At 44.3% G+C, this 24450-nt stretch overlaps 1 protein-coding gene across 1 annotated transcript; it reads left to right on the top strand.

The window, feature by feature from the left end:
- The first annotated feature begins 539 nt into the window (after nucleotides 1-539).
- LOC102446471 (protein-glutamine gamma-glutamyltransferase E-like) lies at nucleotides 540-24450 on the top strand. Its single transcript, XM_006111069.5, has 13 exons — nucleotides 540-693; nucleotides 8826-8999; nucleotides 9424-9657; nucleotides 10273-10391; nucleotides 10977-11105; nucleotides 14174-14351; nucleotides 14492-14627; nucleotides 16321-16424; nucleotides 16888-17133; nucleotides 18605-18910; nucleotides 19847-20004; nucleotides 20262-20395; nucleotides 24073-24450. The coding sequence occupies exons 1-13, from the start codon at nucleotides 687-689 to the stop codon at nucleotides 24218-24220; spliced, it is 2073 nt and encodes a 690-aa protein (XP_006111131.2). The 5' UTR covers nucleotides 540-686; the 3' UTR covers nucleotides 24221-24450.

Here is a 24450-nt window from a genome sequence, read left to right as displayed (position 1 = left end):
GTCCACTTTTTAAAAATAAAGTAAAATCCAGGACCAACTGATTTATAGTCCCATGAGCCCATAGAGCACATCCCAGTACTCATGAATTACCCCAAAACAGTAAATCTTTCTGCATGTGTATGTGTTTGTGAATACAAATTCCAGTATGTGATTTGTGCCCATACAATTTCTCCCTGTGTTTTTATATTCATACAATGAACTGTAGATTTAGGTCAGAATACTTGAACCTCTAGCCATAGCAGGGAGAAAGACCTACAAATAATATAATTTCCTATGGGACAGAGAGGAAAAGGTATGAATTTGTAGTGACTCAAAAATTAATCCTCAGCTCTAGAAGTGACACATTGCTTTATTTGAAACCTGGGACTTGTGGGCTCTTTTCTCCAAAATTAAGTCTGTTCCCTCCGGACAAGTAACTTGTAACTTCCACTGCCCTGGTTTTTCCCTCCTGGCTTGCATAACTCTAGAGACTTTACAGCCTATGAGATAGTGTATTGTCATCTGAATATTTGCACGCATGGTCTGAGGGCCTCACCCACCTCATTTAAATTGTAATTGGTTTGTACAGGAGAGACCTGCCCAAGATCCTCTCTATAAATGGTGTTTCAAGCCCAGCTTCCAGGCTCATCATACAACACCATAACTGAACAGAGTACCAGACAAGAGTGGCAGAATAGCAAAAAACCATGGCTGGTGAGTAAAATACAAGTCTCTCAACAAATACCCTACGGGCAACTGAATAAGGTTATGTTCCCTTATCAGGATGGTCTGGTCAGTGGGAATTTGTTGCAAAGAGCTGTAAGGGTTACATACCCTGTAGTCTGGGAGTTAGAGTAAGTTGTGAGACTAGTAACAGATAATATCAACTTTTCTTTTTCTGATTTTTAATTCTACAACATAGAGAAAATGAAATATTCCAATCCTTAAAATACTGTAGCAGAATATCACAAAACAGATGCAGAGCAGTGTTGGTTGTGGAGAACCATTATGACTGTGCAGACACCACATCCAAAAAATTACCAAGTGTACAGAATGTGACTATTTTGTGTGGGTCAAGTTCAACATTAGGAAGATAGAAGGTGAGCTAGAGATTGAATCATAGCTAGCATTAATAGAGGCATTTATAGTAGGTGTATTTTGTGAGCATTAATAATATCCTTCTGAGGACTGAGTCTCATGTTTTTAGTTACTTATTGCAAACTAGTCTTCAGGGTGGAGTTTGTGTGTTAACAGAGTCTGTGTTTATAGAGGTGTTTGTGTTTATAGAGCAGACATGTCGGGCTAGGTACCATCCTGTAGGTACAAGGTAGGTGTAGTGCATCCCTTGTACTTGCAGTAGCACCTTTAAACCTAGACTGGGGTTTGTTCTTATGAGCCCCAACAGGGAAATTTAGCCTGGAGAGGGAATGAATCACTGTCTCTCTCTGCTGTGGATTTATGTGGATTTATTCTGCCAGTGCTGCCTTTTGCACGGATGCCTAGCTTGCTGGTGATGGTGTATTGTGTGGCCTGCCAGTGCCCACTTGATGAATTTCTAAACATAACAGGTGGGCTCTGACCTTCTAGTCATCGAAATGTTCATCTCTAAGAAATGAACTGAGCAAAAGGAGAGTTGTGAAGGGGTCAGATGCATGTTATGGGCAGGTATAAAAAAATCTGCTCCATTAAATATTGCGTAAGTAAACAGCCACGAAAAACGCTCTTGGCAACCTAAGAGAGCTCTTTGTTAACAGAGAGCGCGTGTGTTAAAACTAGACAGAGAAACACTAACCACACATTGCAGCAAGAAGGAAATAACCACGAGCCCAGAATTTCTGCAGTGTAACAGTTGTGCAACGATGTGCCAACACCATAGCCCTATTTTAACAACTGGCTTCTCAAACCTCCCCCAATGCCTCCAGTCTGCTCCATTTGCAACTAACAAATGCTCTCAGTAGGAAGGGGAGAGAATACAGTATCTGTCCATTTGGTTCCCTCCCTCCCCACTTAAACAGAACTCACTCTCATTACCCCGCTTTAGGAAGGGGCAGCCCCACTGACAAACAAGCTGGCACTTGGTGGATGAGGTCAGGCTTCGTGAGAGACAGCTAGAGCACTTCACAGCCCAGTGCAATGCTCCCTATGTGGGATCTGAGGCAGGGTGTAGACCAGGGGAAATGGTGGGTTGGGGAGGGATCCTTCCTATGGCTCTGTTTAAATGTAGAACCTGCTACTTGGTGCAATCAGAGCTTTTATAAAGGGAATATTTTTCTCTCCAGCAGGTCCAAATGAACCCAGGTAGGTCATTTCTGGCTGGGCTAATTTAGTAGCATCCAGAAAGGAAGCTGGAAGTAATTCCTCTAGACCCAGGAAACATATTCCAACTTCCTGCTCAATTTGACTGCAGAATTTTAATAGGGATTCATACTGAAAATGTAACATTTAAAAAGGGCTCCAGAGATGACCCTGGCAGTACTGGGCAAATTAGTTGAAACTATAGTAAAGGACAGAATTGTCAGACACATAAATGAACCTAATTTTGGGGGGGGGGGGGGGGAAGAGGCAACATGGTTTCTGTAAAGGGAAATCCTGCCTCACCAATCTACTAGAATTCTTTCAGATGATCAACCAACATGTGGACCAGAGGGATATAGTGGATATAGTGTACTTAGATTTCCAGAAAGCCTTTGACAAGGTCCCTCACCAAAGGCTCTTAAGTAAAGTTAGCTGTCATGGGTTAAGAGGGAAGGACCTTTCATGGATTAATACCTGGTTAAAAGATAGGAAACAAAGGTTAGGAAGAAATGGTCAGTTTTTAGACTGGAGAGAGGTAACTAGCGGTGTCCCACAGTGGTCCATACTGGAACCAATCCTATTCAACATATTCATAAATTATCTGGGGAAAGGGATAAAACAGCAAGGTGGCAAAATCTGCAGATGAAATTAAACTGCTTAATATAGCAAAGTCCAAAAAAGACTGTGAAAAGCTTCACAAGGCTCTCATAAAACTAGGTGACTGGGCAACAACATAGCAAATGAATTTTAATGTTGATAAAATGCAAATTAATGCATATTGGAAAACATAATCCCAACTGTACATACACAATGATGGGGACTAAATTAGCTGAGATCACTCAAGAGACACATCTTGAGTCATTGTGGATAGTTCTCTGAAAATATCCCCTCGATGTGAAGTAACCATCAAAAAGCAAATACAATGTTAGGAATAATTTTAAAAGGGATAAAGAATAAGAGGGAATATCTTATTACCTCTATATAAAACCATGGTACACCCATATCTTGGGCACTGTGTGCAGTTAAAATTGTCAGACACATGGATGATTATAATTTGTTGGGGGGGGGAGTCAACATGGTTTCTGTAAAAGGAAATCATGCCTTACTAATCTGCTCGAGTTTTTTGAGGGTGTCAACAAACATGTGGACAAGGAGGATCCAGTGGATATAGTATACTTAGATTTCCTGAAAGCCTTTTACAAGGTCCCTCACCAAAGACTCTTAAGTAAAGTAACTTGTCATGGGATAAGAGGGAAGGTCCTTTTGTGAATCGATAACTGGTTAAAAGACAGGAAACAAAGGGTAGGAATAAATGATAAGTTTTCCGAGTGGAGAGAGGTCCCCCAAGCATCTGTCCTGGCCCTGGGACCCATCCTATTCAACTTATTTACCCTTTCCTCTTGATTATCTATAAACAGTGAAGTGGCAAAATCTGCAGAGGATACAAAACTGCTCAAGGTAGTTAAGACCAAAGCAGATCAAGAAGAACTTCAAAAAGATCGCACCAGACAGTGAAGAGCTTCCAAAAAATCTCACCAAATTAAGTGACCGGGCATCAAAATGCCAAATGAAATTTAATGTTGATAAATACAGAGTAATGCACACTGGACAAAATAATCCCAACTAGACATACAATATGATGGGGCCTCATTTAGCTACAACTACTTAAGAGAAAGACCTTGGAGTCATTGTGCTTAGTTATTTGAAAACATCCACTCAGTGTGCAGTGCCAGTCAAAAAAGCAAATAGAATGTTAAGAATCATTAAAAAAAAAAAAAAAAGGGATAGAGAATATATTATTGCCTCTATATAAAACCATGGTACACCCACATCTTGAATACTGCACCTCATCTCCAAAAAGATAGATTGGCATTGGAAAAGGTTCAGAAAAGGGCAACAAAAATTATGAGAATTTTGGAATGGGTCCCATAAGAAGAGAAATTAAAAGGACTTGGACTTTTCATCTTAGAAAAGAAGAGACTAAGGGGTGATATGATAAAGGTCTATAAAATCATGACTGGTGAGGTGAAAATAATAAGGAAAAGTTATTTACTTGTTTCCATAACACAAGAACTAGGGGGTCACCAATTGAAATTAATAGGCATCAGGCTTAAAACAAATTAAAGGAAGTACTTCACACAACGCACAGTCAACCTGTGGAACTCCTTGCCAGAGGATGTTGTGAAGACCAGGACTTTAACAGGGTGTGACAGACCGGGCCGTGTCTGGGCACAGTGGAGGGTGTCTGCTCAGGATGAATTGCTCAACTTCGGGGCTCCTTACAGTCCCCAGACTGGTGACCTCTCCAAACAGGACACAAACCAGTCCCACAGAGCGCTTCAGCTGCCTGCCTGAAGCTTCATGAGCAAAACCCCTCCGACACCCCAGCAATATCCGTGCCCCAGGTGGCCCCGGGCCTCATACACCAGTGGGGGTTCTTAGAACCCAATCCTACCTACCCCGAACAAGTTCTGTCCGGTTCCAAGAAACCAGCCACGGATCCCTGGTCAATTTACCCTCTGGACCTTACCCACAAATCACGCTGAGCCAATCCTTTAGCAACTACCATCTAAAAGTTTATTATTACAATAAAGAAAAGCATGAGAGTAAGGTTGTTAAAGGATAGTACATTACATGCATCGAATCTCCCAGTTCTCGATGCAGGCTCTAGGAGAGATGTTACAGCTGCTGGCTCAAAAGTCCTTGTTGTGCATCCTAGGATCAGGATGGGTCCACAGTTCTTCCTGGCTCTTCAATCCCTGCACTGCTGCCTCTGGGATGAAGTTCTGAGCTGAGTACCAAGATGGACTCGACCACATGGCCTATTTATCCCTCCTTCCTGGTCTCTTCTTGGCTGCAGCAGGTCACCTGGCCAGTGGCCTATCCCTGTGTTCCCTGCTGGCAGCCCTTAGCCGTCAGCCCTCATCCTTTAGGTGTGTCCTTGGCCCACTGAGAGCCATTGTCCCACAGGGCCTCGCTGATTAGCATGTCCATAGGCCGGGCTCTGCCCAATGCTCAACCACATGCAGGGAAATATTCAGTATCTACACAGATTACAGATTCCTAACTCCACACACAGACATTCTACAGTCACATGACCAGCATCCATAGGATTAGCAGACAGTGAGCTTCTATTCAACACCCCATGGCCCCCTTTTATACCATTTTTGGGGCCAACACCTCCACCCATGGGTGCAGCAGTGATCTGGCTGCTTCCCTCAAATTCAGTAACATGACACAAGGTTCAAAATTTATGGAGGTTAGGTCCATCGATGACTATTAGCCGGATGGGTAGGAATGGTGTCCCCTGGCCTCTGTTTGCCAGAAGCTGGAAATGGGTGACAGGGGAGGGATCGCTTGATGATTCTCTGTTCTGTTCACTCTCTCCGGGGCATCTGGCCTGTGGCCCTTGTTAAGTTCTAAAGAGAATGGGGAGTAGGATGAAATTCAATGGTATGAAGTACAAAATCGTTCTGTTCATTCCATCTAGGGCAGTGGGCATTGGCCACTGTTGAACGACAGGATACTGGGCTAGATGAAGCTTTGGTCTGACTCAAGCAGGATGGCCATTCTTATGCTATGAAGGATCCTGGATCTTTCATGCTGGAAGGGCATAACAAGTGGAGTTCTGCAGGGGTCTGTTTTGGGACAGGTTCTGTTCAATATCTTCATCAACGATTTAGATGATGGTATAGAGAGTACACTTAAGTTTGCAGATGATACCAACCTGGTAGGGATTGCAAGTGCTTTGGAGGGTAGGATACTAATTCAAAATTATCTGAACAAACTGGGGAAATGGTCTGAGGTAAATAGGATGAAATTTAATAAAGACAAATGCAAAGTGCTCCACTTCGGAAGGAATAATCAGTCTCACACATACAGAACAGGAAGCGACTGTTTAGGAAGGAGTACAGAAGAAAGGGATCTAGGGGTCATAATGGACCACAAGCTAAATATGAGTCAACAGTGTGATGCTGTTGCAAAAAAGCAAACATGATTTGGGGATGATTTGTGAGCAAGATACGAGAAGTCATTCTTCCGCTCTAGTCTGCACTGATTAGGCTCCATTGGAGCATTGTGTCCAGTGCTGGGCACCACATTTCAATAAAGATGTGGAAAAGCTGGAGAAGATCCAGAGAATATCAATGAAAATGATTAGAGGTATAGAAAATATGCGCTATGAGGGAAGACTGAAGGAATTGGGCTTGTTTAGTTTGGAAAAGAGAAGACTGAGAGGGTACGCAATAGTGGTTTTCAGGTATCTAAAAGGGTGTCATAGGGAGGAAGAGAAAAATTGTTCTCCTTAGGCTCTGAGGAAAAGACAAGAAGCAATGGGCTTAAACTGCAGCAAGGGAAGTTTAGGTTGGACATTAGGAAAAACTTCTTGTCAGAGTGATTAAACACTGGAATAAATTGCCTAGGAAGGGTGTGAAATCTCCATCTCTGGAGATATTTAAGAGCAGATTAGACAGACACCTGTCAGGGATGATCTAGATGGTGTTTGGTCCTGCTGTGAGGGAAGGGGACTGGACTTCATGATCTCTCAAGGTCCCTTCCAGTTCTAGTATTTTATGATTCTATGATCCAGTTGCTTCTTTCACAGTCTCCTCTCACTGACAGTCTGACATTGTTCAGCCTTCAGCCCCTGTTGCATAACAACCAATAAAGGTCTGAGTCTTACCTAGAAATATCTTGTGCACACACTAGAACTATCAAGTGGGGGTTCAAGGAAATGCAAAACAGAGATCTTGGATCCAAACCCCAGACTGGGGATGGCAAGAGACACTTCTCACTTGTAAGTGGAATATGCAGTATTAGCTGGAAGTCGCATTTTCTGTGCATTATCTACACTGCACCTGTGGAACTCGTGGAAGTGAAATGCATGGGACAGAGAGATGAGGACAAATGGACCTGCGCCAGCTTTCTGCTACTGGGAGTCCCTGGGGTTGTCTCCTGCGGAAACCATTTTTTTAAATAATTATCTATATGGAAACATTGTATGTGACAAGCCAGGATGTCAATCAGCATACCAGTCTGCCAGGCACTAAGAGCTGGATGGACACTAGCTGCCATGTGCTAAAAGTGCCATTGTGCTGTCTGAAATAGGCCCATAAGCACACCCAGCTCTCTCTTCAGTGACCCCAATCCTGAACTGATCTCATCAGAACCAACCCATGAAAACACCTCTAGCTTCAACTTTCACCTCTCCCCCAGCCACCCAAGATCCGTTCTTCTCTGCAACACACTGTTCTTAATAATGAGCTTGTAGTCCTCTCACCCCCACTGTCTTTCCAGTAGGGTTGCCAGATGGTTTAACAAAAAAAAAAAAAAAAAAAAAAAAAAAAAAATACAGAACACCCCCACCAACCAACCCCTGCCAAAAAAACACACTGGGGAAAAAAACCTAGTTTGAAAGAAAGGGGGGGGGGGAGGAATCTGACCGCAAAAAACAGTTGCGGTCCCTTTAATTCCCGGGACCAGTGTAAAAAATAAAAAGGTGTTGGTACACCAGGGGAAAAATTGTTGTCCCCTCCCCCCACAAAAAAGTTGAAAAGGGGAAAAGGAAAAACAACAACCTCAGTTTGCCCTTTTCAGAGCAGAACACGCATTGTCCTTTTAAGGTGGCCATTTTGAAGTTGGTTCTCGGAGGTCTCGGTACACTGCATTCTTTTACCTTAAGCCCTGCCCAGGGTGCTCCATCCTTTCCCCGCCCCAGCCCAAGCCAGGAAAAACAGAAGATACCAGACATATGAAGTGTCCAGTATATTCTGAATTTTTTTTTATCAGACAGAAGGCCCATATACTGAGCTGTCCAGTTCAATACCGGACACCTGGCATCCCTACTTTCCAGCTGACAGGAATCCTAAAGGAGAGACCCAGTGCCTCTCCACACCTTCTTAGCAAATGCTTCTCTTTGGGGGCAGCTGCCAGTTATTTCTGGAGGCAGACAGAACTAAGCAAGTGGGAAAGTGGGGTGAGTCATCACAATTTAAAATGCAGCAGCATGTCTTAGCTCTATAGGCATTTTGAGTCCTATGTTGTTTCCTTCCCAGGGGCCAAAAGGATTCTTCGATATTGCCATGCTTTCCACCTCAAATGTTCAGCCTTGTGTCATAGCTCTAGAGATCATATTTTGACTGAAAGAAGCAGCCAATAGGATTAAAGTCCATTATGTATTCAAGCAACTCACAATGACTCAACTCCACCAACTCTCTCCAGATGCTTTCCCAAGCTCCATCTAGTTCCACATTAACCAAGTCTCGCTCTATGTAGTCAGCACTAGCTACTGCAAACGTCTCTGCTTTGAGAGATGGCTCATTCCAAGGAGCTAGATAAAATGCCTCCAAAATGAAAAATCGGTTCCTCTGTGGGATGGAAACACAAACACAGGAAGTAATTCCTCCATCAAATCACCTCCCATTGCCCACTGCTACTTAAAACACGTACAACTTCAGAGCAGATGCCTGAGATTTTTAATTTCAGTCCCTACAGGCTCCTCCGCCCCCACAAAGCTTTGGGCTTCTCCTCAGCTCTTCTCTCTCCTCTCACAGATTTAAAATTGACAAATATCAACTGGCAGCTAGAAGCAAATGGGAGCGCACACCATACCGATGAATACGCCAGCAAAGAACTCATTGTGAGGAGAGGACAGCCCTTCTCCATCATGCTGAACTACAACAGAACACTGAAGCCTGAAGAGAGCTTAACATTCACTGCAGAAACAGGTAATGGCCCTGCTTCGTTCACTCCCTTCGGTGAGTGTGCATGGTGTTAAGTGTATCTCTCTCACACAAGTGAACGGGGTTTGGCTTCCATTTGTCTATAGCAAGGCTGGGGAATGGTTTTTGGGTGGGGGGGGGCTGCTGACCCACAAAAAAAAAAAAAAAAAAAAATCGATTGTGGGCTGCACACAATTGAGACGCTCCTGAAGAAGGAGAAAGACACTCCACATGTTCTTCTCGCAAACCAGAGCCTAGCGGGGCCCAGGCTAGTCAATTTGTGTGTGTTCCAGCCCTACAGGGAAGTTGTAGGGGGCTGGAGTGCCAGCACAGGCTCCCCAATGCTGAATGGGGAGCCTGGAGTCTTGGGGACTGGATCCAGGCAAGCTGGGGGCCAAACTTTATCCGTGTTCTTTATCCTCTTTGAAAGGACCAAAACCATCACTGCAAGCTAAGACCCAGGCTGTATTCAGCATCTCCAGCACAGCAAGCAATAGTTCCTGGAGCGCAGTCCAACAATCCATCGAGTCCAGCTCCGTCACCATCTCTATTTACTGTCCAGCCAATGCTGCCATCGGACGCTACAAACTGAGCGTGCAGCCTACCTCAGCCTCCCGTACACCTGTCGGAACTTTTGTTCTACTCTATAACCCCTGGTCTCAAGGTACAGACACTCGGGTTGCTCCCTGAGTAACTCACTGCAGCTTTAATACGTGCAGCTTGCCCATCTGACGTACAGCAGCTGAACCCCCCAGCAAGTGTGGGGATCCGGAGTGCCCCCATGCCTTCCAGTGACACAAAAACCACTGAATGGCTTAGACACCTACAGTAGAGGGCACAGGAGGCAGCGCTCCCTCTCCTCTCAGTGCAGTCAGGGTCCTGTGGGATTCCCAAACTCATCACATTCATTCTGTAGCTTGTGTGTGATTACAGAGTCCTACCGGGGAGACAGGCATAGCCTGAGCCCTGTGCCCCCCACAGCTCAGCCCCACCACAGAAGAGCAGAAAGTGGGCACTCCCAGGGACTCTGCTATCCCCGAGAAAAGAGACAAGGCCCTGAAGCCGGCACACACTAACTTTCCCCTGCAGAACAGAGACTTAGCCACATGTCCTCCCTCTCCCTTCCGTCACCTCCAGCCCCACCAGCAAAAGGGTGGTGTTTCTAAAATCCGTTGATGAGAACAGAGCAGAGCCGGGTGGGAGTTTACAGGAGCTCATCTGAGGCTCTTAAATCTCGGCCCTTTTGTGGTTTTACAGCACCTCTGCTTTGGGTTTTCAGGAGATGATGTGTTTATGCCTAACAGCACTGAATGCCAGGAGTATGTGTTGGAAGAGTTTGGAATTGTCTTTGTGGGCAACATAAACCGTATTAGCAAACTTGGTTGGAACTATGGCCAGGTAAATGCAAAGCAAAGAACTTGATATACGGTTCTCCTTTCTTCTCCCACGCTAGATTGGTACTTGCCTCCTCTCTCTAGTTCACACTTTTGCTACACTGTCTTTAAGAGACTTCCTGGGGCACTGGCAGCCACTAGCCATTTTTCTCTGCACCAGGCCTCGTCTCATGCCCCCACCTTATACCAGCTCACATAAGCATCAGTATCAATAACTGGGCATTTCTCCTAAACCAGGAGTCCCAGAGTTCAGCTGTAAACATCTAAAAGCCTCTGCTGGATAACTCTGTACACAGATGGGACTGCCGTGGTGCTGGGCCGCACTGTCCCAACCCTTATCACGCAGTCGTCAATCCTGTGACCTGAAAGATCAGTTGTGATCTCCTCGCTTGACCTGCTGAATGACACAGGCATGAGATCGTCATTCGAGTAACTCCTGCATCGAGCCCAAATTTACATTGCAGTAGAAAGGCTCATTAAGAAACGTTTAAAATATTATTCCAAATACTGTGTTACACTATGTTACCCTGATGATTTATAAGGAAGAACAATTTGGATCACATATAACATCAACCTGTTTTTCAAACAGTTTCAAGAAGGCATTCTGGATATTTGCCTCGCCTCGCTGGATAAAAGCCTAAACTACCGTAAAGACCCTGCCACTGATGTGTCTCGCAGAAATGATCCCAAGTACGTGGGCCGTGTGCTCAGTGCCATGGTAAGAAAAGGGTTAAATTACTCTGCATTAGAAACACTGCAAAAGCCAAAGCCACTGGCTGTTTTTTTTAAAGGCAGATGGGAGATACAAACTGTGTATTTACCTTCACAGGGAATTGCAGCTCAGAAACCACAGTGACAAAAAACATACCTGAGTTGTGCCTTCAAGCTCTTCCTAATCGAGGGTATTACTGAGGCACCTATTACTTAAATATCCAGGGTTCCTTCCACAGACAAGAGTCTTCCCTAGATGTTGTTCCTGGTCTCTTCATTTGCTTTGAGTATGCAACAGGGTTTATTCTCCAGCGCTAACACTTCTGTCATTAGCACTACACTGAGTTACGTTTATTAAGTTTGCACTCAAAGGAGTATACAAAAGAATATTAAGGTTGTTGCATCCAGTCTGGATCATAACAATGGTCCATACTGGGCCAGACCAAAGGTCCATGTAGCCCAGTGTCCTGTCTTAAGACAGTGGCCAATTCCAGGTGCACAAGAGGGAAAGAAAGAACAGGTAACCATCAAGTGAGCCATCCCCTGTCATCATGGCATGTGGGTGAACCTAGGGCTGGAGGAGGCAAGCCCCCAACTCCCTCCTGCCACCTGAGGCATCCAAGGGAGCCAGTCTCTCTCACCCCCCCTATAGTCCCCAGCCACTCTCCCGCAAGCAAAAGGTGGACGGCCCCAGCCTGGAGCCCAGGCAGCCCAAGCTATGCTGAAGGGGGCAGCTGGGGGCAGAGTGTGGGTGGAGCCACATCCAGATTCTGACGGACAGAGGCCAGGAACACCACCCCTGCACCCGTCTTGGCTAATAGCCATTGATGGACCTGTCCTTCATGAATCTATCTAGCTCTTTTTTGAACCCTGTTATATTTTTGGCCTTCACAGCATCCTCTGGCGAGGAGTTCCACAGGCTGACAATGCACTGTGTGAAGAAACACTTCTTTTTGTTTGCTTGAAACCTGCTGCCTATTGATTTTATTTGGTGACCCCTAGTTCTTGTGTTATGAGAAGGAGTAAACAGTGTTTCCTTATCTACTTTCTCTATACCATCCTGATTTTATAGCTCCGTCATATCCCTCCTTAGCTGTCTCTTTTCCAAGCTGAAACATTGCAGTCTTATTAATCTTTCCTCATACAGAAGCGGTTCCATATCCTTAATCAGTTTTCTTGCCCTTTTTACTGAGTCTTGTCCAATTCCAATATATCATTTTGAGAGTGGGCGACCGCGTAGGCACCCAGCCTGTGGATTTACCACGGATTGACAGAGTCAATATGGTACTTTCTGTCTATAGCTTTCTTAATCATTCCCAATATTTGGTTTGCCTTTGTGACTGTGGCAGCACACTGAGTGGATCTTTTCAGAGAATTTTAAGGAATTTTTCCAGGTAGTATCAGTAAAACATGAAGCTGCTCTGAGATGTAATGTACATCTCCCCACTTAGGGCCTTGTTTGTGCTGCAACTCAGCACATGGCCAGCTGGGGTAGGGGAATACATCTACAGCATGCTGACACCAGCTGGCACATGGACCCTGATGAATCTATGAAAAGCATCCAGAAAAGAGACAGAATCAGCAGGCAGATGACAGACTAGCTGGGAGGAGGGCGGGGGGGAGGGGGAGGAGGCGGGAGAGAGAGTCCCCCATGCAGGACTGCTCTACCCTGAACTTCCCTCCCCACAGGCACTCTTTAGAGAGAGCAGGGGCAGGGAGGGGTACGGAAGCTCCTCTCCTCCCCAGTTTGTACGGGAACATCCTGTACATGGGCACTCAGTTCTATAAAATGCTTAGACCTACTGCTGTTAATTTTAGGTGGGAGAAGCAAAGGAGGCTACATGTTTATATTTATCAGATGAGTAGCCATGTTAGTCTGAATCTGCAAAAACAACGAGGAGTCCTGTGGCACCTGCTAGGACTAACAGATTTATTGCAGCACAAGCTTTCAAGGGCGATGACTGCAGAAGCTTGGGGCCAAGTGAGAAACACCTCTCCATGGCCATGCAGCTCCAGGGGGCACAGCTGGGAGAGGGATGCATGTCCCCTAGCTGGGACAGGTCCAGCTTCTTCTGCTCCCTGCTCTCCTCAGCCAGAGTGAGGATTTCAGCATATTATATACTGTCCCCTCCCTGATGAAGGGATGTTCCTGTATGAACTGGGAGGGAGGAGCTTCAGCCCTCCCTCCCCACACGCTCTAAAGGGCGCCTGGTGGGAGAGAAGCTCAGGGCAGGGGTAGTCCCACACACGGGGCACATCCCCTGCTAGCCCCTTTCACCTGCCTGTGATTGTCTCTTTTCTGTGTGGTTTTCATATAATCGTAGAGGACTAGAATGGGAAGGGTCATCAAGTCCAGTTTCCTACATCAACAGATCATGGTTTGATGAGAAGCAATCCCATTCCAGGCAGATGCCATTTTCCTGGCACAACCAAACCCATAAGTTGAGATAAGAAGAAGCTGCATACTGAATGTGGTGGTCCTAGCTATTACCGTTTAGGACAGGGCTAGGCAAGATTCAGCCGGGGCCCAAATCCAGCCCACAGACTACATCTCGATGCTTTCTGTTTGCATTCTGTTACCCCCGCCACCAACTTTCCAGGCATTGGTTCAGACAGCAGAATTCTATTTAAATGGCTTATGGCTCCCAGCTGCAATGCCACCTTGGCAGGGGCTGGAGCCATGAGCCCTTTAAATAGCTGCAGCAACTCTGGGAAGCTGCCAGGCAGCACCGTAGCAACTGAACCAGGAGCCCTTTGCTGTGTTTTTAATTCAAAGCCTCTGTCCCCAGACAACTCTGGAGGGGAGGCAAATCCCCAGCCCTGCCACTTTTTGCTCCAAACCCAGTCATTCTCGCCCATTACCACATATCAACATTTATTAAGTCACCTCCCCCCCTGCAAAAATTATTGCCCACCCCAGGTTTAGGAGGGGTTCTTGAACAGACAGACTCAGCACACACAGACAAACTCTCTCATATATATAGTTGTTATATGCCACACAGAGCTATTTCTCCCTCCCTTCCTTTTTCACCCCAAAATTATGCTAGGAGTTAATCGAAGGTATAATTTTTCCAGATCAACAGTAATGATGATAATGGGGTAGTGATGGGAAACTGGAGTGGAAATTACAGTGGTGGAGCAAGTCCCAGCAGTTGGAACGGAAGCGTTGAAATCCTGAGAAAGTGGAAGGCTGCGGGATTTAAACCTGTCAAATACGGACAATGCTGGGTTTTTGCATCAGTGCTGACCACAGGTACATTTCATTAACACAGATAAGTTTGTTGCACAGGCTCCATTATGGGAAAGCACTGGTAATATCAGCTCAGGATAGTTACCTAGAAACTTTCTCTCTCAGAAATACAGGCTTTTCATTATTTCTTTTGGGTTTTTTAGTGCTCAGATGTCTGGGGATTCCTACTCGCATGATTTCAAATTTCAACTCTGCCCACGATACAGATAAAAACCTGAGTGTGGATGAATATTATGATGAATCTGGAAATCCTCTGAGAATGGGAGGTGACAGCGTCTGGTAACCATCTACTTTTCTAAATATCTATAGTATAAAGCCTTGACCTCACTGAGGCCCATAGATGCACATCAAGAACATAATTTGACCCCATGCATTGATAAAAGAGGTACAGACTCTTCAACCCAAGTTTCCACATTAGGCCCATTGTTAAAGCAGCAACTCAAAACAGGACAAACACTGTTACATACCAAAACAATAAAAAGTATGGAAACCACTGGCTAGTAACCCCAGTCTTCACACCCAAATATTATGGTTTCTCTGTCCAATAAGCAAAATAATTCTCAATGATCACCTCTATTTCAGCTACATGCGCATCATTTAGAACAGCGTCTCATTTAACAAATAGTTATGACAGTCGCTTGAAGCTGTTAGAAAGAGTTCTAACAATATGACAGCTACAGAACCAAAGTCAATATCAGAATCTAAGGTGTCAACTTGGAAATACCGCGCAATTTCACTGGGTTAGTTTGGGTCGAGACTGTTAAAAGTGTGCACCTAAAGATGAGACATTCTAGCACAGGCTTCCTTTTCAAAGGTACAACTTTCCTCAGATCATATCACAGGGGTGAAATTCTAAGAATTACACCCATAATTAAAAGGTAGTTGCATAAATTAAGGCACACATTTAGCTCGAGATTGTGGTAGAAAGAGAGAGCACTAAGAGTCTTTCACATTTTGCTTTGCCCTCTCCCTTCCCTGAGGAAGGAACAATCAGTTTCGCACATACAGAAGCGACTGTCTGGGATGGAGTATGGCAGAAAGGGATCTAGGGGTTTAATGGACCACAAGCTAAATATGAGTCAACAGTGTGATGCTGTTGCAAAAAAGCAAACATGATTCTGGGATACATTAACAGGAGTGTTGTGAGCAAGACACGAGAAGTCATTCTTCCACTCTACTCTGCGCTGGTTAGGCCTCAGTTGGAGTATTGTGTCCAATTCTGGGCACCACATTTCAAGAAAGTTGTGGAGAAATTAGAGAGGGTCCAGAGAAGAGCAACAAGAATGATGAAATGTCTAGAGAACATGACCTATGAAGGAAGGCTGAAAGAACTGGGTTTGTTTAGTTTAGAAAAGAGAAGATTGAGGGGGGACATGATAGCAGTTTTCAAGTATTTAAAAGGGTGTCATGAGGAGGGAGAAAACTTGTTCATCTTGGCCTTTGAGGATAGAACAAGCAGCAATGGGCTTAACTGCAGCAAGGGAGGTTTAGGTTGGACATTAGGAAAAAGTTCCTAACTGTCAGGGTAGTTAAACACTGGAATAAATTGCCCAGGGAGGTTGTGGAATCCCCATCTCTGGAGATATTTAAGAGCAGGTTAGATAAATGTCTATCAGGGATGGTCTAGACAGTATTTGGTCCTGCCATGGGAGTAGGGGACAGGACTCGATGACCTCTCCCGGGTGCTCCATCCTAAGGGAAGGCGAGTTTCTGGATCAACCTACTGGCGCTCCAAGTTCACAGGATGAGGCCAGAACACTGCTGCCCTCATGTAATCCAGGGCAGCCACAAATTACTTTTGGGGCTGCCTATAGCCGAACAAACCTTAGAACTGCCCTAAAGCTGCAGTGAGTTGTGTCCTGGGCTAAACTGGCCCCTGGCTCCAGGAACCTCAAAGCAACATGAATCTGTGACCCTCAAACTCTCTGCACGACGGTCACACACTAGCAGTTTGCGTTATTCTTGTCACTAGGAATTTCCATGTCTGGAATGAAAGCTGGTTTACCCGAAAGGACCTCGGATCCTCCTACAACGGATGGCAAATTCTGGATGCGACCCCCCAGGAGAGAAGCGCAGGTACAAGGACTTTAGTTCGGGAAAATGTTTAAGCAGGGGGACAACAGTGACTCTCAGGGCATGGTGGGGAGGGTGAGGAATTCAGCTGTGGCCGAGCATCATTTCTCTCCCTGACCAAACAGGGGAGGGAATGAGCACAAGCATCCTTTTCCAGCATTAAAACCTCAGCTTATTCCTTTGTGCCAAGCACAGAGTAGCCCTCCCTGTGCAGCTTCTACACAGACATCTGCAGCTATTGCAAATTAGACAAACTGGACTGATCATGAAAACAAATAAATACAAAGACTATGCTGCTGACTACACTGGATGACTTTAAGGGAGAGGGCTGGAGCGGGGGGGGGCAGGGCTGTATCAGTCAGGGGCCCTTGACACACAATTTAGGTTTAATGTGCTCTGCTTACGTTGGATTCGAGTGTTTTCACTAGTCTAGCCCTGATTGATTTCCTTTGCCTTGATACTCCAGGAATATTCCAGTGTGGTCCTGCCTCACTTACGGCCATCAAAGAAGGAGATGTAGACCTGGACTATGACGCTCCATTTATATTTGCTGAGGTGAATGCAGACCGGATCACCTGGAGATACAACCCCACAACTAGAGAGACAAAGCCTATCTCCTCTGACACCATGTCAATTGGCAAGTTCACCAGCACCAAGGCAGTAGGCAGTTATGCCCGTGTAGATGTCACTAATGATTACAAATATGAAGAAGGTAATGAAAAATCCTCTGTTTCTTGATGGTAGCACAAAAGTTCTTTCTTAAACTGCTAGAAATATTGTAATGGGAGCCAGTTCCTGTGCGAGTTCTACAGGCACGAGGACACAAGTTACAATAGTGGGTCCTACAGTGCTAAGAAAAGGAGGAAGAGGGAACGTGTAGCATTGTGCCATGCCATTCCTGATATGTCAGCTCTCGCTCTTGAGCCCTGGGTAACGTGGCTCTAAATTGCGTTGTGCAAAACATGCCTTGTCTGATCTGTCCAAGATAACATAGGCTGCTTGAATTGCATTGGCTACTCTACAGCACAGTGATTGGGTTTCTATATAGTACCCCTACGGCCTAAGACAGACAGATAGCAAACTCCACAGGAAAGGCAACCTTTTCAAAGGGGTCTCACCCAGCCTCTACATTTGCACTTCAGTTTTGTCAGTGGGAACACCTGTCAGCTAAGTTTGCATGTGCACATGGTAATATGACACAAAGACTGCTATTAAAAATGTGCAAAGAGGGCAAGAGCTGATAAACCACAACTTCGTATTACATAATAAACTTAAAATACAACACATGGTCTATATCTACATGTTTTGTGAGTCTATAAAGTGCTACCAGACCATGTGTTGTTTTTTAAGTTTATCCTGTACAGACTAAGTTGGCTACCCCCTGCAGCTTCGTACTACAGTAGATCCTGTTCAATTAAACTGCAGACCTGTCAACTCCATCAGCTTAGAGAGCTGCCTCATGTTGCAGAAAAGAGTGAAGCAAGTAGGAATTTTATTTACCCCTTGTATAGGCTCAGCAAAAGTGGGATGAGGGGAGGTTTGGGAATTATGGTTTAGAACCTCTTTGGAATTAACAGGTTTAGTGCTCTCAAGTATAAGGAGAACAACTCTGAAATGGATGTGTGCCTATCACTCATCCAACAGGTTAACAGTAGCTGCTGTAAACAATTGTTCTTTCTCCCTTGGAGCCCACCACACTATGCTACCCAGGTGAATGCCCTATTGCCTAGGCCACGCCAGATCCCATCCCACCACCTTACCTTCAGGACATCCTTTATCCTACCTTCCTAATGCCAGAGCATACACCATCCCTGGGGAAACTGGCATTTGCCTGGGAGCGCAGGGTGATGGGTTTGAGTCCTGTCCCCACCCCCTTCTGCCCACCCAGGCAGCCACGGGAGGGGAGGGGGGACAACACCAGTTCCTTGGAGAGGGCTCCTGCATTAGTAAAGCAGCATAAGGGATGCCCTGGAGGTGGGTGGGTTCTGGAGGCAGACCTGCCAGGGCCCTTCATCCTGCTGCGTAAGTTAAAGGTGGAGACACAAGGTGGTTGTGTCTCTACCTACCCTGGGCCCAACAAAGGCAAAACCACATTCCATACACCATTTAAAAATGGGCACATTTTAAATAGGCTGTTGATTATTATTTTCATGGTTCTCTCTCTCTCTCTCTCTCTCATATAGGCTCTCAGAAGGAAAGAGAGGTGTATCAAAAGGCTCGCACAAAACTGGGCCGAGTATATGGTTTTGCTGCCACAGCAGAGAGGCATCCAGAATTTGATCAAAAGCCTGATATCTCAGGGACATTCAAGGTAGATGGAGCCTTAGAGATTGGCAAAGATGTCAGACTAATCTTGGTTCTCAGAAATTTGACCTCAGAGGCTAAAGATATAAAGGCAAATATGACTGCTTGGAGCATCGTGTACACCAGGAAGCCAATTCATGAGGTGTGGAAGGACTCCTTATCAGCTACTCTTGCTTCTGAAGAAGGTAATTTTTCATATAATTGTGTCGAAGAAACAAATCTGTTGTAACTGAATGGAAACTGAGGGGATGAAGACATCTACTATGAATGTTGCAATGAGAGAGGGTCTTAAATTGCATCCGAAACCGAAAAACGTAAGAAACAAAACATTTCCACTATGGTTCCCAAACACTTCTCACATAGGAGGGGAAAAACATACCAGAAATGAAGAGATGGTGAGAAATGAAGAGATGGTGGCAATAACCAGAATACACAGTTATCAGAAGCTAGCATGGAAAAGAGAAGAAAAGCAAAAAAGCAAAGTAAATTAATGGAGGACATAGGGGCTTTGGAAAATTTACTTGGACATTTATAAAGCCAGGCAGCAGCATCACAGTAGAAGGGAGAAAACTGGTTCACTGGGAGAGAATGAAATTATTGCAGATTCAAATGTGGCAGAAATGCCCTGTTTAACCTATATCTTTGAGTAAAAGAAACCTGAATTATTAGTAGGGAAGGAAAATACTGTAAAATACCTCAGCATAAAGAGTACACAGAGGAAGGCTTGGGAACATGCAGATTACCCCACCTCCCCACGGACAAGTTATATGCATCTTAGAGAGTTGGTCCTGTAAGGATTTTTCCATGAAATTTAAATAGCATTTCATTAACTAGTAGGTGTCTAAGTGGCAAGTTATCTGCCTTATCACCTACCAAGAAAAATGAGGAGGAAGAAAGGGACAGGGAATGAGAAAGAAGGGATGCTGAAAAGAAGCAACTGACTCCTGTATTTAGCAACACAGAAGGAAGTGGGAGAAAAGCAGGGAAAACTTATGTCCTGTCTAGAACCAGATACGAGGTCACAGGAAAATACTCGCTTGAGGTGAATGACAGTTGTTAGACTTTTGCAAGTGCATCTCATCCTATTTATTTTTTAATTTCTATTGTAATTTTCCTTTTAGAGAAACGGTTTCCCATTAAGATCGCGTATGCCGAGTACCAGCAACATTTAACTAGCGACAACATGCTGCGAGTGACTGCTCTGTGTCAAGTAGAAGGTGGGATTGAAGTGGTGGTGGAAAGGAACATTGTTCTGGAGAACCCTCAGCTTGTCATGCAGGTAAAGATCTGCCCCTTTGCCACTCAGAGAGGAAGAGGGCGTCAGCTGTGCTGGACAGCTAATCTGATTCTAAATTCAGTGCTGGGGAAGGTGAAAGGAAAAGGAGATTCAGACTAGATTCCTGCCTTTCCCATTGGGAGAGATGCTCGGTGTTCATCCTGCCTTAGGGGGATGTCATAAGAGTGCCAAACCTTTGTTGTTATGATTCAACATTTTCAGCTTTAGAGCGTGATCATGCAAGTGTTTGGCCTCTGCAGGTGGTCGGTGATGCCAAGGTGAATGAACCAGTGAATGTGGAAGTGATATTTACCAATCCTCTGGACCAAGAGGTGAAAGACTGCACCCTGCAGGCAGAAGGCAGCGACCTGCTCAAAGAAAAGCTCAAGATAGAGTAAGTCAAAGGAGCATCAACGTCCTGTCAGAAAAGTCACAGATAACAGGAGTTAGGGGTTGGTGTTTTGGAAGCTGATGTTGGCATGGCTTTTTCTTCTGGCTATAACCAGGGAAGTCTGTAGAAAATGAGACTTAAGAAACCAAACACTTGATTTTTAACAAGGCCTCAACTCAACTTTGCTTTGGGCCCTGCAGTTGGTAAGAGGTTCCAATAACTGTGAGCACATGTTGGTGCTATTTATTCACCAGTTACCTAATTGCACTCACGTATCAGATACAAGTCTAAATGATAAAAGTGGGGTGAACGTTCACTGACAATGAGACCCTGATAGCCAGTCTGCAGGAGCAATCTATTAAACATTGTGGCTAGGCTTGTAGGCCAGATCACATCCCACTGTACAATGCATGACATAGAATGAGTTTCTACTCAAACAAGTTGTACCTTACTAAACTGCTAGAGTTCTTTGAGGGGTCAAACAACATGTGGACAAGGGGAATCCAGTGGATATAGTGTACTTGGATTTCCAGAAAGCCTTTGATGAGGGGTTGTTTGACCCCTCAAAAGCTCTTAAGTAAAGTGTCATGGGATAAGAGGGAAGATCCTTTTGTGGATCGATAACTGGTTAAAAGACAGGAAACAAAGGGTAGGAATAAATGATAAGTTTTCCGAATAGAGAGAGGTAATTAGTGGGGTCCCCCAAAGGTCTGTTCTGGGACCAATCCTATTTAACTTACTTATAAATGATCTAGAGGAAGGGATAAACAATGAGGTGGCAAAATTTGCAGATGATACCAAACTGCTCAAGATAGTTAAGACCAAAGCAGACTGAAAAGCTTCAAAAAGATCTCACCAAACTAAGAGGCTGCGTCCAGACTGGCATGATTTTGCGCAAATACTTTTAACAGAAAAGTTTTTCCGTTAAAAGTATTTCCGCAAAAGAGCGTCTAGATTGGCACGGATGCTTTTGTGCAAAAAGTGCTTTTGCACAAAAGCATCCGTGCCCAGTACCGTATAGACGCGCTTTTGTGCAAGAAAGCTCCAATGGCCATTTTAGCAAACGGGCTTTCTTGCACAAAAAATTAAGGTGCCTGTCTACACTGGCCCTCTTGTGCAAGTATTCTTGAGCAAGAGGGCTTATCCCTGAGTGGGAGTGTCAATGTATTTGCGCAAGAAGCACTGAATTCTTACATTAGAACGTCAATGCTCTTGTGCAAATTCAAGCAGCCAGTGTAGACAGCTGGCAAGTTTTTGCGCAAAAGCAGTCACTTTTGTGCAAAATCTTGCCAGTCTAGATGCACCCAGTGATTGGGCATCAAAATGGCAAATGAAATTTAATGTTGATAAAGTAATGCACATTAGAAAAAATAAGTAATATGATGGAGACTAAATTAGCTACAACTACTCAAGGGAGAGTTTTTGGAGTCACTATGGATAGTTCTCTGAAAACATCCACTCAGTGTGCAGTGCCAGTCAAAAAAGCAAATAGAATGTTAGGAGTCATTAAAAAAGGGATAGAGAATAAGTCAGAGAATATCTTATTGCCTCTATATAAAACCCTGGTACACCCACATCTTGAATACTGCGCCTCATCTCCAAAAAGATAGATTGGCATTGGAAGATTCAGAAAAGAGCAATAAAAATGATGAGGGGTTTGGAATAGGTCCCATATGAAGAGAGATTAAAAGGACTTGGACTTTTCATCTTAGAAAAGAAGAGACTAAGGGGTAATATGATAGAGGTCTATAAAATCTTGACTGGTGTGGAAAAAGTGACTAAGGAAAAGTTATTTACTTATTCCCACAATAAAAGAACGAGGGGTCACCAAATGAAATTAATAGGCAGCAGGTTTAAAACAAACAAAAAGAATTTTTTTTCCCCACTCGATGCACTTTCAACCTGTGGAACTCCTTGCCAGACAATGCAATGAAGGCTAGAACTTTAACAGGGTTCAAAAAAATAGCTAGATAGATTCATGGAGGTTGGATCCATCAATGATTATTAGCCAGGATGGATAAAGATGGTGTCCCTAGTCCCTGTTTGTCCGGAAATGGATGACAGGGGAACAATCACATGAGGATTACCTGTTGTGATCCCTCCCTCTGGGGCACCTGGTATTGGCCACTGTCGGATTGGACACTGGGATAGATGGACTTTTGATCTGACCCAGGATGGCCGTTCTTATGTTCTTACCTGTTAACCTTGGAATGAACTGTGTATACAAATCTGAGTACTTGTCCCTCTCTCTGATTTTCACCCATATCAAGTAGGTTGAGGTGCAAGTATGCAGATTTGTGCCTGCATTTTTCAGACAGAAGTTGCACCTTCAGAAGGCCATACATCTGAATATGTACACCCATTTATATACACAAAATATTCCACGCAACAAGTATATAGGAAAACTGTTAATACAAAGAGGTTTCATTAATTCAGATCTAAATTTTTAGATGCATATCACAATTTTTAGAAGGGTTAAGACTTTGAAAGCTATACCATTTGGTTACACAGAGATAGAAATAAATTAATTATGAATAGAAGGAGTGGTGAATATTGAGGTAGGTTTTTTTTTTTTTTTTTTTTTAAAAGAAAAGACTATTTCTTATAAATAAGAACCACTGGCATATGTGATTTTTCAACCTTGGTTTTGAATTTCAAGAAATGTCATTGTTTTGGAAGATGTAGAAATACAAAGGGGTTGAATCAATACATTGCAACTCTTACTCATTAGAGAGTGCTACTGATAGATGAGGAATGGGACAGCACTATAAGGGTGTGTCTAGACTGCCCCGCTCTGCCGAGCAGCTGTTTGTTTAAATGGCTGCCCCGCTCTGCCGATCAGCTGTTTGTCGGCAGATGGGGGCAGTCTGGACGCGCCGTGGTCGACAAAGAAGCCTTTGTTGATCGGCGCAGGTAAACCTGGTTTCACGAGGCATACCTGCGCCGATCGACAAAGGCTTCTTTGTCGACCGCGGCGCGTCCAGACTGCCCCGATCTGCCGACAAACAGCTGATCGGCAGAGCGGGGCAGCCCTTTAAATTTAAATGAAGCTGAGATTATTTAAATCGCGGCTTCATTTCCCTCTGCCGATCTGTCTAATCTACATGTCTCCGTCAACAGAGGCATGTAGTCTAGACACACCCTAATAGTGGTATTTCACAGTAGAATCAGGAAAACTAAATTTGAAACCAGACTTCCATTTGGCCTTCACAGAATTGCACGCACAAAATTCTACATATATTTGGCATCTGCAAATGCCTGCCAACAGTTCTGTTGTCTATGCTCTTTCGTCTAATACCTGTATGTAAATGTAAGTAAAAATGTTAACAAAACTGAATAATTTGTGTCAGGTTATTTTTGGTTAAGTTATTGACATGCTTTTATATACTTAACTCTGCCTGAATGAAGCTTGACCCAGAACTATACAAAGTATGCTTGATTCCTCCGTGTCATCGCTGAAGGGGATACCGATAGCAGGGCTCTCCAAAATGGCCCAAGGGAGCTAAGTACCCAACTCCCAAGTCAGCATTGGACATCTAACTCTCTTAGGCCCCTTGGAAAGTCCAGTAAATAGCTTCTGCTGGTAGAAATGGATAGGGAGGATGGCTGGCGGGGAAACTAAAATATAAAGTGCAAGGATGTTTTCAACTGATATTTTTCCTTCTGTTTTGGGTTTTTAGAGTGCCCCCACTAAAGCCCAAGCAGAGCTCCAAAGTGCCGTTTGAGATCTTTCCCACCAAGACTGGAACCAAGCAGCTGCTCGTTAATTTCTCCAGTGACAAGTTTCCGGATGTCAAAGCCTTTGAGACCATAAATGTGGCCAACTGATTGTAAGATGTGCAGTGGTCAGTTTGGTTGTGTAATCTTGAGAGAAATCATGCAAGAAAGCTCCTATCTTCTATGAACAATTATTAACCAATTTACTTCTGCAATAGAAACAAAAACCATATCCTAACAGAAAATGTTACATAGTTATACATTTGAATATGCAATGAAGCAGAGATTCTTCACATAGTAGTGTAAATGTTCATATTTTAAATATACTGTCTGAACATCTC

This window comes from Pelodiscus sinensis, chromosome 17, assembly GCF_052426305.1.
Source record: "Pelodiscus sinensis isolate ZL-2025 chromosome 17, ASM5242630v1, whole genome shotgun sequence".
NCBI lineage: Eukaryota > Metazoa > Chordata > Testudines > Trionychidae > Pelodiscus > Pelodiscus sinensis.
Note: the sequence above shows the minus strand (reverse complement) of the source record. Positions and strands in the feature narration are given on the sequence as shown.

Bases quoted from the DNA above. Each gene is read 5' to 3' on its own strand.
- LOC102446471 (XM_006111069.5), top strand. The intron at 14,352-14,491 runs GTACATTTCATT...TGGGTTTTTTAG, and splicing joins TGCATCAGTGCTGACCACAG to TGCTCAGATGTCTGGGGATT. The intron at 17,134-18,604 runs GTAATGAAAAAT...TCTCTCATATAG, and splicing joins TGATTACAAATATGAAGAAG to GCTCTCAGAAGGAAAGAGAG.